The sequence below is a fragment of the Anopheles darlingi genome, chromosome 3 (genome assembly GCF_943734745.1).
Source record: "Anopheles darlingi chromosome 3, idAnoDarlMG_H_01, whole genome shotgun sequence".
Classification (NCBI taxonomy): domain Eukaryota; kingdom Metazoa; phylum Arthropoda; class Insecta; order Diptera; family Culicidae; genus Anopheles; species Anopheles darlingi.
In genome coordinates this window covers 7,063,967-7,078,966 of record NC_064875.1, presented here as the reverse complement: position 1 = coordinate 7,078,966, position 15,000 = coordinate 7,063,967, and the positions used below count along the sequence as shown (strand labels likewise).

General features: G+C 47.2%; 1 protein-coding gene across 10 annotated transcripts in view; it reads right to left on the bottom strand.

Moving 5' to 3' along the window:
- Positions 1-15,000, bottom strand: part of LOC125953942 (protein phosphatase 1 regulatory subunit 12B-like) — a 75,200-nt gene that overhangs the window by 17,757 nt on the left and 42,443 nt on the right. For all 10 annotated transcript variants that reach the window (XM_049683826.1, XM_049683824.1, XM_049683825.1 and 7 more), the window contains one exon: positions 2,981-3,149. In XM_049683826.1, the coding sequence (XP_049539783.1) occupies positions 2,981-3,149 (169 nt within the window). The remainder of the gene's footprint in view (positions 1-2,980; positions 3,150-15,000) is intronic.

Genomic DNA, 15,000 nt, shown 5'->3' with positions numbered 1-15,000 from the left:
TATTTGTTGCAGTAACATCTATTCAACTAGACTAAGATCAATTTCCAACAATAATTAAAGCACGAATACCAGATACAGTCGATTGTAACATGAGAAAATGATATTTGTTGGGTGTTTTTGACTTCCTCGTAACAGCAAATCGCTCTCGAGTAAATCACCGTCAGCACAGCTACATTCAATTGAGCGATTGATTTGCTTCAGCAACAATGTAAAACGTTGGTGCCAAGGTCTTGCTGCTTGGCATCAGCGCACAGTGAATTGTGAAAGGTCAGTACAGACTCTAGCACCCTTCACCGGCTTATATGCATGTGTATGTTCCTGACAGTTGAAGATGGAGCGTAATGATGTGATATCCTCATCGATAGGATGGCGATAGAGTGCTAGGAAGTGAATGCTCGGCAGTTACAAGTCAATACTCGATACCGGAGTCTAGAGAAATTCATGCTCGAGTAAATGGCGCACCAGCAGCATCCATGCGTAGAGTCCATACTAAAGGATACCGCTGCTCTCGAAGGTAATTCTATACCGGAAGCATGATACTTTGTTTTTCCGCAATCATAGCAACAACACATTGCACCATCGATCGTGCCAGTCAGTTTGCTCGAGTAAACTTCGGACTGTTGAACGAGAAAGCCGCAAAACGCTTCCTTTGGTTGCTATCCAGTTGAAAGAAGACTTTTCAAACCAGATTAGTTTACGCCAATCAAAACACTCAGCCAGCAAACCTCCACTCATCCACTCAGTGCAGTACCACTGCAGACCGAGCTTAGTGTATTCCAGTGCGGATCGTTTGCCCGGCAAATTAATGATCGGGCCGCATAAGAGCTGAACAGTAAAAAGCCGAAAACAACATCTCACTTCACGGTGGATTGCTTCTCTACAATTGACCTAGGCGCACCGTTGTTAAAACATTGCAATTTAAGAACGTAACCCCGACCCACTTCCTTCTTTGCGTTAATAAATGACAGAAGGTACCGTTGCGGTTAAGCTGCAGGCCAAACTGAGTGGTCTCGCTGAGGATGGGCACTAAGTTGCGCCAAGACAGCCACAGGGATGCAAAGCATGCTATGCGCCCATTACCGATGCGATGCGATTAGCATAAGTGAATTCTCAGGGGAATCAGGGATGCTCATGTCCTTGCGCCGTGTCACAGTTCCTTGTTCGGAGTTTTTATTTCAAATACTACGGAAAGTTTGTGTTTGCGTGTGTGGTGTGGGAAAAGCACTCTGCTTCATATGCAAATGAATTTCGATTCAATTTGCAAGTCCATTGCGTGTCACAGAACGGTTTGTTGCAATATTCATGACCACACCCGGTTACCTACTATCAACCAGTCTAAGTGAGGAGAGGAAAAACCACCAGTAAACGACGAAGGCACCACTGGAGAATGTCTTAAGTGACAACAATTTTCCTCTGATTGCCATTAATTAGCTCACAACAACCCGGTGCAAAATGGTAACTAGGTAACTAGCAGCAGCAAAAAAAAATGGAGACTCCCCTCCTGTGCCCTAATAGCCCGATTACAGCACCGCCGTCCACGAAGAAACGACCAGGCGGGTGACTCCAAAACAGGAAATGACCATTTTTCCATCCAGTTCCCCATCCGGTCTACTGCAGGATAGTGGAAGTGCACAAGGAATACATCATCATGCTACTCCGGGGCTGACCTAGCGTCCCAGAAAGCCAGAAAGCAGTGACACAGTACCACCGTTAGTCACAGTGCGCACTTCTTGCACACGATTTGGCACCGTTTCCCTGCACCGGACCACAACACGGCCTTGGAAAGGAAAGGCCGCTCAAAGGGTCCTTCGGCACATCGCGTATCGGAAATTCGGGACGTGTGCGGTAGAGGCAACGGGCTAACTAATAGCAACCGGAAGTCGTTGGAGGCGAATAGTGCAGGCCGGAAAGGAAAATGGTGTCACGACGATGGCGACGACGACCGCTACACCGCACACAGGAAGAGTGATTCAGCGTGACCCAATTTTGATGGTCACCAGGTTCCACAGTGTTTCGCTTTTGTAGTGGAATTCGCCAAGGAGCTTAGCCTTTGTGACGAGAGCGGAATCAGTTTCCGGTCGACCTCCGTTTGTTGTGGCCAGCCTATTATCCCGCTGGACCTACTACAAACGTTCCGCAAGAGGTGGTGCGCGGTTTTGGGACACTTGTCATGTTTATCCCAGTTGCCAGTCAAACGGATTGCAGGATTATGGTCACGTTTGCCCGTTTAAAAAATCTTATTACATTGATCACACTTTTTAATGGCTTGTCGGAATCATTCGGTTGAGAGAGGTCTATCCCCAAGAAATCTGTTCCACATCCACTCGTCGGGGGTCGTTTTCGATCGAATTTCAATCTAAAATTGCAGGATTGCATTAAAAAGGAAATGGGTTATCCCTCCCTTTTCCAATCGACCACTTTTCCAAGTTTACGATGGCAAACGAGATGCGGTACGAAATTCGGACAAAGTTTTTCGATAAGCTTATGGTCCTTTAAGATGCTGCTACATTCACAAAATGAAGAGTGGGTGTACCGGATATACGACGCGATCTTGCGGAAATAAAATTGTAACTAGCAACTGCACGACGAATATGCTACAACAGAGCATTGGTGGTGGGCTTCCGCTCTGACTGACATTTTCCCCGCTGCATTGGAAAACTTTTGCAATAATGCTGAAAACTATCCGGAATTGATTTGTGAGAAAAAAAACCCACACCAACCACATGCCAGTGCTTTCGATCGAGGGGAATTCAATTCCAACTTTTCTTTCATTACCAACTTTAGACATTTTCACAGACATTCGCTAGCAACATTTTCGGTAAACCGCAAAAGCACAACTGTGTTTGCGTAATACCAGTAGATTCGATTGATGGTTTGATAATTCGGGATTTTTTCTGCAGAAGTACTCAGGGTTTTGATGAATATATTCTGTGAACTTGTTTCTAAGAAGCTGTTCAAAGCGACCGCAGTGTGCGCTTACCTCGGCTATATCGTTTCTTGCAGCTGCCTCCAGCAGAACCACACTATCTTCGAAGGTGATGTGCCGCTTGTAGGAGCTGGTTTGCGTCCCCAGCCGATCCCGGCTGCGCTGTGCCTTGAGCCATTCCTTCTCCTTCTGTTTGGCTATCTTGAGCTGCTGTGCACGGCGCCTGTGGAAGAGAAGTAAGAACAGAAGAACAGATTAGCATTACGCAAAGGTTCGGTTTAAAGAATGCAGAGCAATGTTTTCTAATATCCTTTTTCGCATTAAGTGACATTTTTCCACCGAGGAAATAAAAATAAAATTCATGAAAAAATAACCACCGAAACTGTGGAAACACAAAAATGGCATTCCTGAAGCCACCCGAAACTGTAACGACCGTTCCGTGCTGGCGATGGTCACAGGACGGGGTTAATCACACTGCCCAAAACTCCTTCAAGGCACTCTAACTGTGCGCCATGCCTTGCAGCTACTAAGACCTTGGACCCTCACTCCCACTTCCATTCCGGTGGCCAATGGCCAATTCGATGGTCAACGACGATGGTATGCCACACGCCAACCATTGAAGAAAGAAAGAGAAAGAGAGACCAGCAAGTTAGCGTGAGCGTTACGCGCGGACAGATAATCGCTCCGGGGTCCGTGGTCCGTGGTCCAAAATTGGTTACCAGGAAATGGTGACCACCAATGAAGGCAGTGACCACCGGGTGGAAAGGGGACAAAACAAAACACTCTATTCACTCTCCACCTCGCTTTCCCCCAAAGAGCAACTGGCCGGCCTGCGGTTCATTTGCTTGGCACAAGGCCAAGGTTTCGTGCGGCCAAAGGCACCGCGAGGTCTTGAGGACCATAAGGGCCTGCGGAGCGCGTGGTTTTCGGTCCCATTTTTTCGTCAACCAACCGAAAGTAAACAAACGAAAGCAGTAGCAGCATACGGCCGAGACCACGGTTGACCATTCGACCGAGTCCACCGTCTCCTCGGCGGCCACCATGAACTTTGGGCATTAATGAGTTCACAAAAGCAGGGCAAGCACCGCACAATAGTACAACTGTGCGTCACTGGGTTGGTTGTTTTTGGCATTGAAGGCGATATCCTTCCGAGCGGCCAAAGACTTCGCCTGATGTCGAATGCTCGATTTGTGTCCTGCAGTCGAATGGAGTAATTTGGAGGACGACACGACGGAAAGGATGGCAGCGTGTCGTTGACGTTCGGTTCAAGCATCTTCCGGTCGAGCGCGTTGCTCGTCGTCTTCGTCGTCGGGTAATCGGTTTTTTTCCACGAGACAAATCAAGGCAGACAGCCTGTTTCCAGTTGGTTTGCACGCCAATGACATCGCTTCGCTAAACCACTCGTGACGCTGGAACATTAAGGATTTGAATTTCTGGGTGTTTGCCCAACGCTTTTTCGCATTTAAACCATGTGTTTGAATGTTTTTTTGTTTCGATTATTTTGCAAACATCCCTTTAAGTCAATAATTTAAATGAGTGCTTTAAACGACGCAATAATTTATTAAACTCATTTCTGGCAGCTGCACGAACAGCAGAAGGACAACGCGAACCTTATCAAATAAATCGCCAATGCAATTACCACCAACGCACTAGCCAATGCAACAGTCAAACCCGACAACAATTGCGCTCGCAGGCACGTACGTTATGATAATTATAAAATTAATTACACGCTGCATCAGGTGACCACCACCACCATCACCACCACCATCACCACCAGCACCAGATTGATGGTTGCACTCAGATGCTCTCCAGTGAGGGGGGTTTACTTTGCTTATCTCAACTCTATACCCGAGGAGCGCGCGCGCACCGCGGTTGACATACCGCATCGCGAAACGAATTGTGCGCAAAATTTGCGAAATGACCACCTTTCTGGAATGCACCGGAAACACTGCTGACGCACACACGATTTCGCCGGCAGGATCCGGCCCAAAACCACCGGAGAATGCCAGAATCAATCGAGCATCAAGCATGGAACAAGAGTTAAGCCGAAACCCACGGGTCGTATAAACCGTTTAATCGTGCATAGCGCCTCGCTCCATTATGCGGTCACGAGGTGTAAAGTAGAAGCTCGCATCCACGCCCATTCGCTGTTCGCGAAAATTCGAAACGGAAAAGCTGCTGTCGCAGATGTCGATGGCGAGATGCTGCGCAGTTCAGCAAAATGTGCGGCGGCCAGAGGGTGGGATGTGCTGATAATTGATTTCGATATTGTCCGCGTATGGTGGTTTGCGGTCTCTCATTCGATGTCGCTATCGATGACGTCGACATTTTAACTCTCTGGAAGAGTAGAGGAGTAGCAAACACTCCTCTACTCCTCGGTTTTAAGCAAACAATCGAATAGCAATCCAAATGTGTTCCCTTTCGCATCAGCAGCCGGAACTGATCGCCGTAACAATGCATCAATGCCTTTCGATCAACTGTTCCTGAGTTTCAATCTACTCTCTATGTCTAGATTTCTAGACGGACACAATATGGTAAACGGTTTCGATTCATCTAAATTATTTGCGCATTTAAATCATTTTCCGCGCGACGATTGCTCTCCGCCGATTCGATTGTAGCTGGAATCCATTCATCCATTCATTCAACACCGAATGCCACCGCATAATGTGGTTTTATCGTTCAGCTCCTTGTGCTGCTGCTGCTGCTGGCGTGCTCGATGTTGGTGCTGGTTTTGCACAAATCACAATCATGTCAAACACCGCCAGGGAAAGGCCACCGAGCGGTGGAGCTGCGGTTGCTGGATCGTGGATCGTGATAATGAAAATACGAAGATACGAATTCCGCACGACGCGTTGTCGCGGGGCGTGCTGCAGTGGTCTGTAGACACTCCATTTGAAGTCTAAGCTGCTTATAGAACAAGGCTGGAGGAAGCAGTGAAAGGAATGCAGCCGCAGTGCAATTGTACATACATTAGCGGTTGATCAATTGAGCTTGATGCTTGATGAGGCATGCTGGCGGAAACACATTTTCTGAATCCCGTTCGATCGAATCGTGATTTATGGTTTTGATTTCGTTGGATGTCGCATCCATGACAGATATATTAATGCACATATTGCGTTGTTCAGTCGTTGTTAAACTAAATTAATACTTAATTGATTACTAAATTATTTCGCAAAAATAAACTTCAATCATTGCGCCTGCGATAGAAATGTCGAGGTCTGTGCAGGCACGCTCGGCACCATCATCGAAGCGTAACCAAGCGCATTTCTCGCCCCTAGAGCACCGCGAAACGAGGTCAAAAGCACGGTTTGGTCACAAAACTGCAACATCGAAGCCCCGGTGCCAAAGTGCATAAATTAACTACCCATCCAGTAACGACGATGGGTGCCGTTCTCGATGGCACCGTAATCATGCCACTCTTTCGATGCTCCTCCGACAAGATTGCAAATCTATCGCATTCGCCATCCAACACGGCGGTTCGAGAACAATCGACAAACCATCACCATGCTGCTAGCTCCGGATGAAATTGGGTTCGAAATTGCAAAACTCGGCAACAGCGAGAGCCGGCAGACAGAATAAACAATCGAGAGAGACAGAGAGGGGCCGACAACGAGATGATGCTGCCCAACACACAATCGGGGAAAAAAAAAACAATCGAACACAGTACTTCCGCTCTCCGGTCGTTTGGTCCATCGAAAGGGCACCGGAGCAACACTAATTGCAATCATAAAACAAACGCACATACCCACACAGACAGAGTGACAATGAAAAGTGTTAACTGCTATTGGGAAAGACAACGTGGAGCATCTTCGTGTTTTCTAATTTGAAACTTTTACCGCGCGCTACCGAGCGATCTTCGGTAAATTGAAAAGGGTTATAAAATTTCCCTCCTTTTTCCATCGCGCTCCAATATCAAGTACCTCCGGTACCGATGACGATCCAAATATCGGTCACCGGTGTATGACCGTGAGGGTTTGGGACCGAAGCAAATTTTTCCCCACCACCGATGTCTGGTGGTCGAGGTTGGTCGTTCACAGGGTTTCACAAAACATACACCAACGAAACTAACAAAACAACACAACACAATGACAACAAGCAAACAAACGGCGCACGGGCGACCGGCGAACTGGCCACCCTACACCCTGGTGCTGTTACACTCGTGGCCATCGTCATCATGGGTCACCGACGCCACTCAGATGACGACAACGACGACGAGGTGGAGAGCTGTGCGTCGCTGTTTTCCTTCCACTTTTCGGTCTGAAATGAAACGGAACGGAAACGAAATGAAACGAATCCAGGCGGAACGCGGTGGCGGTACGCCGGTTGAATCGTTCCGCGGGAGGTTGGAAAAGCTGGTGGGCCGCGGCCAGAAACACCCAATTGCGGATGGAGAAAGTATCACCGGGACCGGAGGGGTTAATGGTGGAATGACTATTCGTCCGGAATTTTTTTTCCGTCTGGAAATCCGGAACGTGTAGAACATCGTGTTTTTGTTCTTAAGACGTGGCAAAACATGTTTCTCCGGCTGTCCATCTGTCTACAAGCGGAATGAAGGTCTGGAAGTTGTGGTGAGTATCCAAAAAAAGGCCATCACTAACATAAGCACGTACTGAAATTCATAGAACTAACATTCGAAGAAGTTTATGTCGAAGTGATAGAATTAACAGCCGGGTTTGATGAGATGATAACATTAGATCGAATATGTCAGGATCTTTAATTCTAACGACTGAGTAAAGGTGTTCTGGTTGCGGAAATGCATCCAGGTTCAGGTCGAATTCCACGTCGAAAGTTAAATCAATTTCTCCATTCCAAAAACGCACACATAGACACACCAACTCGATGTCGTGTCAGTGGGAATCTATTGGATTTTCTTGACGTGTTTCTACGCTTCCGGAATTTTCAAGAACTGCCCTCAACCGCTAAATGATTCAACGCCAACGAACGTTCTTTGCTGAACTTTTCTACTAGGACTTCCAGTGATTAATTCCGGCGAACTCTCAGCTCCACAGACAGTCTTGGCAGCTCGGCGCTTCGGACACCAGAGAGCAGATCACCAACTGGAGCGTCACATTTATATTTCATCACGAGCGCAAAACCCATTTACTGCATTGACATTAAGTATGCAACCGCCGCCTGTGTGCGTTGTTGCTCATCAGCGCGCCATCATATTTACGACTTTTCCAAACCGGAGGCCACGACCATCGCCGCCACGAGCTAGAGCAGGGAAAACAGGCAAAATGAAATGAAAACTACTACGGTGCCATCGATGTTGAGTCAAAAAAAAAAAAGAGACATGATGATGACGGTTTACTGTGTCCTTCTCTTTGCTATCTCATTCGCTAAAATGATTCACAATGATGATGATGATGATGAGCACCGAACGCACCACCCCGTTAACCTTTATAATCCGCTTCCTCTGCGGCACACAATCCTCTGTGTGCAAAAGGAATGAAGGATGCTGCTTTTGGTTGGTTGGGCAATACATATTTTATCATCGCAGGATAGGAGTGAGTAAAAAGAGACGCAGTGTTACCGCTGCTGCATCTTCTTTCTTGGGTCAATGAATCTAGGAAATAGATGAAAAGTGTTGCAACCAACCGGTACCGATTTTTGGGTCAGTCAGGCGATGAACGACGAGAGTGTTGTGCGATTCCAGACAAAGCAAGGAAGGAAGATTCGCGCGACTCCATTACAACTTCCGTCTGTCGCCTGTGCGCCAGCGTGCTGTTTATAAATACAACATAAATCATCGCCTTGTCCTTCCCTGCGGAATGGTGTAAAAGCATCAGACGGTCACCAGCGCCAGGCCAGTCTGAAAATAAGGTTGGACCAGACGAAATAAAATCCGGCGTCGCCCGGAGCGCGTCGCAAGGAAAGGAGGCCAAAGGTTCCATGTGGCTCCGTCTTCAATGATCTTGATTTCGAGCTCGATCGTTCCGAGATAAACCGATAAACTGTCTCGGAGGGTGATGTGGGTTGGCATCACTTTTTTATAGTTTTCTTCTGTTTGTTTTTGATGGTTCAGCATAGAATAGGAGGAGCAGGAAGGCGCATTAGCAGCTGTTGGCACACTTTCAGAGCTACGAGCATAAACTGCCCAATAAAATGATGGAAATGATGGAATTCTTTCAATTATTCGGAGAAAGGGGAGAAAAATCCGTGAAGAGGCGCTAGCTGAAGTTATAACATTCCGACAAGGGCGAGAAACAGAGGAACAGAGAGACAATAGGACGGGCATCACATAGAGAATGGTGCTGATGAGGAGGAATCAAAGTATCGAAAATGCCATAATGCTTACCAAGCAGCATCTTCATCAGAGGGAACAGATGTGTGTGTGTATGCGTCCGGCGTACCGACATCTGGCAGCGGGAGCATGCATCTCAGAGAATCAGCTGAACGAGGTGGTATCGAGGGGCCCCATCATTCCGCTTGTTTACATTTAATTACAACCATGAGAAGCACTTTATGTCTTCGCAAACGGTATCTCTATCCAACATTTGTTAGTTTATCCCCGCGTCGACGAAGTACTTCTCTTCTTGGTACTTAGTGCGTTCGATGATCGTGATCATGACTTCGCACTTGGCACGAAAAAGCACCCAGAAAAGAGATGGTTTTCGCGGGTGGTTCGGACAGGTGTGAGAAAAAAGGCATTATCACCCACTCATTCCACACTCGGCAGATGTTAGTTAAGCTCACAGCTTCGCTGCCATGCCATGGTGAAGGGATTCCGAAAGCCTAACCGAAGATTCCGGTTCGACTCTTACCTTCGGCAACACTCGATGTACCGTAATTAATACCATCAACTAATAACCGCTCGTCGCTTGGTGCTATTATATTGCGTTGTTGTGATACACACGTTACGGATTGCTGGCTGCTGGGCGCAATCAGTAACAATGTTTCGAAAACCCTAAAACACCGAAGAAGCGAGTCCGCCGCTTCGGCGTCGAACGTCGATCGTAGTATTGAAAGGTAATCAACCATCATTAGCTGCCCGAATGGGCACCTATTGTGTGAGCGAGCAAATGTGTAATTGTGTGTGTGTTTGGGTTTGCGAACTTTCTAAAATATATTTTCAAAAACAACAGAGCATTATACACACAGACGAGTGCCCGGACTAGTTATGGCCAATTTTCGTTTGTTGTTTGGACTCCTGGGTTTTGATTGAAACATTCCTAGTCAGTGCGCCAATTAGACTCTTGTTGTGCTCCACAAACAAGCCGCACTACAGGTGAAGAAGTTGTTTTCAATATGGGTAGTTGGAGTGATCAGTAAAATATTAATAGCTCACTACAACGAACAACTTTTTTACATGCATGTTTTGCAGAATGCTTTGTATTGCTTATTTGGCATCAATTAATTTTATTTCAAAAAGGATGTCATTTTACCCAGTAAAATATGTAACAAACGGCAAAAAATACATAGAATGAACTTTTTTTGTAATTTCTTCGGTGCATACTTCAGGGTATTGGTAAACCACTAAAGGAAGCTCAGAAGTTCGACTACATCCGGTAGGACCACCGCTAGCAGCGCACCACTAACACTCCTGCAACATTGTGTGCCGGTAAATGGGCCACAGACCGTGGGCCATTTCTCCTCGGCTACTAAATCCACTTCTAAAGCTTCACAAATGCTTGACAAACACTTCGGCCTCACCGCCTGCAGCAGCGTATAGCAGTGGGTACACCGAGTACCGATCGTCATAAGAATCTCTTGGAGTGAATGCCTAGGGCAGCGCACACAACGCGAACACACGTGCATGCGGATGCAGGGCGGATACCGGCCGGTAGACAGCACGAATAAAGCCCAAAGGCCAGCTTGAACTAATGACTCCTCGCATACAACCATCCCCCCCCCCCCCCCCCCCCCCTAGCCCTAAAGGGGAAAGATAATTTCCGTAAACAGCTGGCGAGCATGATGTCACGTATTTATAATGCACTTATGGCCACGCTGTTGAGATGCAGTGGAGTGGGAACTGTGGGAGAATGTGCGAATCCGGACCGGGTAATGGTGTGTACCGGGGGGCTCGAGCCCAATCGTATCTTCTCATGTGTGGCAGCTATGTGGTAAAAAAAGGTTGGTTTATTGTCCAACCCACTACGCGCTTACTGACTGATAAGCGAATTGGAGCACCCAGACAACACACACCAACCAGCGTCCTCATCAGAGTATCGCACACAATCCTAAGCAATCAGCGATAGAAGCCCAGCTCGGTACATACCAAGGTCAAACCTGTTTCTGCAACGACAACGATCAAATTAAGTAAGAAAACGTGGAAAGTTTGCAAAAAAAAAAGACGCTGTAGCAAACGATGTAGAATGCTGAACATACGGCCCCCTCACGCCCCCTAAAAGCGGAGCACCCTTGGAATGTGTCACCATAGATAACGTGTCCGTCCTCGCGGGTTGGTTGCGATGTGATCTGGCTACGGTGCAGCGCGAGCGGGCGCGCGCACGTCGTTGGCTTGGATGCGAGGCACAACAACAATAAATGCTGACACAGCACGTATCGCAATTCGTTTCGGTGGGGTTGATATGCGAAACATATCATCTGTTAGCCCTGTGGTGCTAGTGTGCGCCTTCGAAGTGGCGAGAAATTAATTTAGATAATTGCATCCTCAGGAAGAGGTGAGAGAGGGAACAATTGGGACATCTTATCGACCTTATAAGCGGGGGATGATATCGCCTTATGGAGGGAATCTTTTTCGTATTTGTATTCTATAACCTTCGAACCACATTTTGCGGAATTGTGCGGGCAATATGAAAATATAAAAAACTTGAACTGACATTCTAAATTGGAGAACTGAAAAAAATCAGACGCAGAAATCCCTCGAGGTACCAAAAAATGCGCAACAGCGAAGGAACGCGGGCAGCTCAACGAGAACGAATGCCCTATTCCCCGAGGTGACAATTTGGACAGCCAGCTACGACGGTCCACGGTTCGGGATAGTATCATTGTCCGAGATGCAGACGAAGGCAAAACCGGGTGTCCACAACGGGAAGAGCAAAAGAAAAAAAACACAAACGCAGAAAGGTAAAAACGGATCCGGATACCGGAAGTGCTTTCTCTGATTCTACACCGTCCGGGGCATAGTTCTTTTTTCCTCTTGTTGCGCCTTGATACCCCGAGGTGCCATTTGATTCCAGTGACATAAATCATAAAAAGGGGCGGTAGGAGAAGAAGTGGCTGTCACTTCAACAAGTGAGGCAAGTTCCTAAAAAAAATCTGTCTCTCATACCTAGAACCTTTTCCATAGATTCCGGAGTTGAAAGAGACTGTTGGTCTGTGTGTATGTGTTCACCTCCTTTATCATCATCTGGTGCATTCGGACATAAACCGGTCAAACGGCTAGCTTCCCTCACCAGTTTGTTTTGTCTGCGGAATCTGCGGCAGAATGTGAAGCAACATCGCATCGTAATTCTGGTGGATGACCACTTTTCGGTACACATAAGAGCTTCCAGCACGAATGTCCCCGAGAGAAAAGGGTGGAGCAAAACAGCAAAAACGCCTCTGGAGCGTTGTGAATTCAATATCACCTGGTGGCAGTGCACTGTTGGTGTTGGTCCTGTACATTATCACCTTCCAGCAGCCAGTACTCCGTTGTCGAAAGAATGGTCCCGGATGTACACTTCCTGTGCAAAAACAGAACATTGGAGCACTGGTGCACCGCAAAACCAACTTATACTGGTCGGTAGAACATGAAGAAGTTGCCAGCACGCGGTGCCATGCAACGAGAGCAGCAACCACACCTTTGGTACAACCATTCGGCAATGGCATGGACCATGTTTTGTCGCAGATTTTTATGATGACCCAGAGGTATTAGTGCCAGACGTAAGAGTCCATGGAGAGATCCTTGTGGCATGAAATAGTTACGAGAATTTTACGAGCTGCTAATACCCAGTACCATCATAGGGCAACGCATTGTTCTGCGACAATCTTGCGCCATTTTTGGTCACTTTTCGCTTTACAGGTTTAAGTGCTGCCATTTGGTGAGTATTATATCCATCTTCCCCTCACAAAAGAGCAATAACGGAGCGCGAAACTCTGCAAACAAGATTAAAAATGTAAACCATTCTTACTTCCCCCGACATCTCATCTCTGGAGACGGATAGGTCACCAGACCGGCGAGACAGAAAAGATTGGGAAAGAAACTTAAAAAATGGTCCCCTACAAACACCCATCGGTGGTGCATTATTGAAACCGAGCACCTGACCATCGTACCGTGAACATTCGTTTTGAGGAGAACCGTCCTTTTTGTGTCGTTTTCAGAAACGTAATAGAGCACCTGTGGAGTTTATAAAGGGTTTCCAAATGAAGGTTACATTTGGTTTTGGGAAAAACAATCCAGCCGTAGCTGATGTTACGGAAGCAGAATTCTCACACATTACTAGTTCCAATTGGAGGATCGTAGGTCAAGCAAAAGCAAACCACTGCCCACCATATTGTAGAATAAAATGAAGCGTAAGCCTTCAATGTCGAACGGCTGCAAGGGAGGACGTCTATACTCACACGCTAGGAACATGTGAGAAGGGTCACTTATTTGCTAGGAAAAAGGGTTTTCAGTGACCCGAGGCACGACCTTTGGCAGACATGGATTGATTGGGGCAGAGCTGACCTACGGTTCACAGCTATTCGTCCAGACCTGCAACTGGGTCTGGGGGATCATGTTGCATTATTTATTGCGCTCGAGATAAATATGATTAGAGGATACTCTGGAGAAGATCAACCAGTAAACCGAGCGAGTAGCGTGTTGTTGCTGCCTTGCTTCTTAATCCCTAAAGCAATATTGAAACAACTCGGCGAAATTGGGGAAAAAATGATCGAGTATTCAATCATAAATTACCCAAGTATTACCCCTGGGTATTATCTCCAAATGTGATGAACCCCGTCTTCCATCTGATTAAGAAGAACGTCTGCCAACCGCGTATGTATCAACGGAAACTAATTTAACCTAGGACATTGCCTTAACACCATCATCGGCGATGCCGCCATCACCATCGAGTGACAGATTTGATTGACCTTGTCGGTTGGATATATTGGTCCCGGGGTTCCGGCCGAAACGCGACTGCAATCAAGTCACCGCGGACACGGCCGCGGATCATCTATTTTTAGGTAGGATGCTGCGACGCTCTCAGTTGACAAGCACGTGACGGCAGCTGGCTGGCTGCTGGGTTGTCAGAGCGGGATGGGGATTTCACATATTTTCGGGCCCTAACAAGCCGTCGCTAATTGCTTTGACAGACGGTTTTGTACGGACGGCTTGTATCGGTGTAACGGTTTGCGAACCTTTCGGACAAGGTACGCCTGTCGAGCGTGATCAAATCAATCCGTAACTCGATCTGCTGGCATATCTAGGAGTTGCAGATGTTTGTAGAAGGAACCTTAAAAAGCTCTAGTTCTCGCGCTGCTTTAACCATTCCAAGAGATGCGCTATCCGATCACTGATGGACAACGGGAGCACATTGCAGGTCCACAAACCCTCTTTAATGTTTCCGCTAACCATCTTCGTTTCCAGGCCATAAACACGGCAAGATAAATTATGAACTCCTACGCAGCAGCTGGAGTTCTCCCAGAAACCACAAACACACAAGCTGCTGCAGTTCACAGCGCTATGCGGGATCCAGTATCCGGTATGTCGGCCCTAGGCGAGGTGTAGTAATTGTAATTAAAAATTCATAATTCCAACCACCAGCATCACGCTTAAGCAGATTAACCACCACCGCAACCACTAGCATCGACCGTGTGTACGAAGGTCACGAACTCGCAAAACATTTTGTTTTTTTTTTTTGGCGCAAGCGCCAGCTGCTGCGATGCTTAACTTTCCTGTGCACATTTTCCTCGTTTAATTATATTGTCATCACCGTGACCGACCACCGGTGTTGTGTCACGTGGTGTGGCATATTTGTTTCATTATTTCCTCGCGACTGGCACTAATCGGTGCAGCGCTTCCGGCAGTCCCGCTGCTAGCAGTAGCAGTAGCACCGACCGACCCACCCACCGACCGGCTAATGAGCAGTAGGATGGCATCGAATTAACATAATCATCTCACAGCATCCTGCTGTCTTCTTCGACGGAGC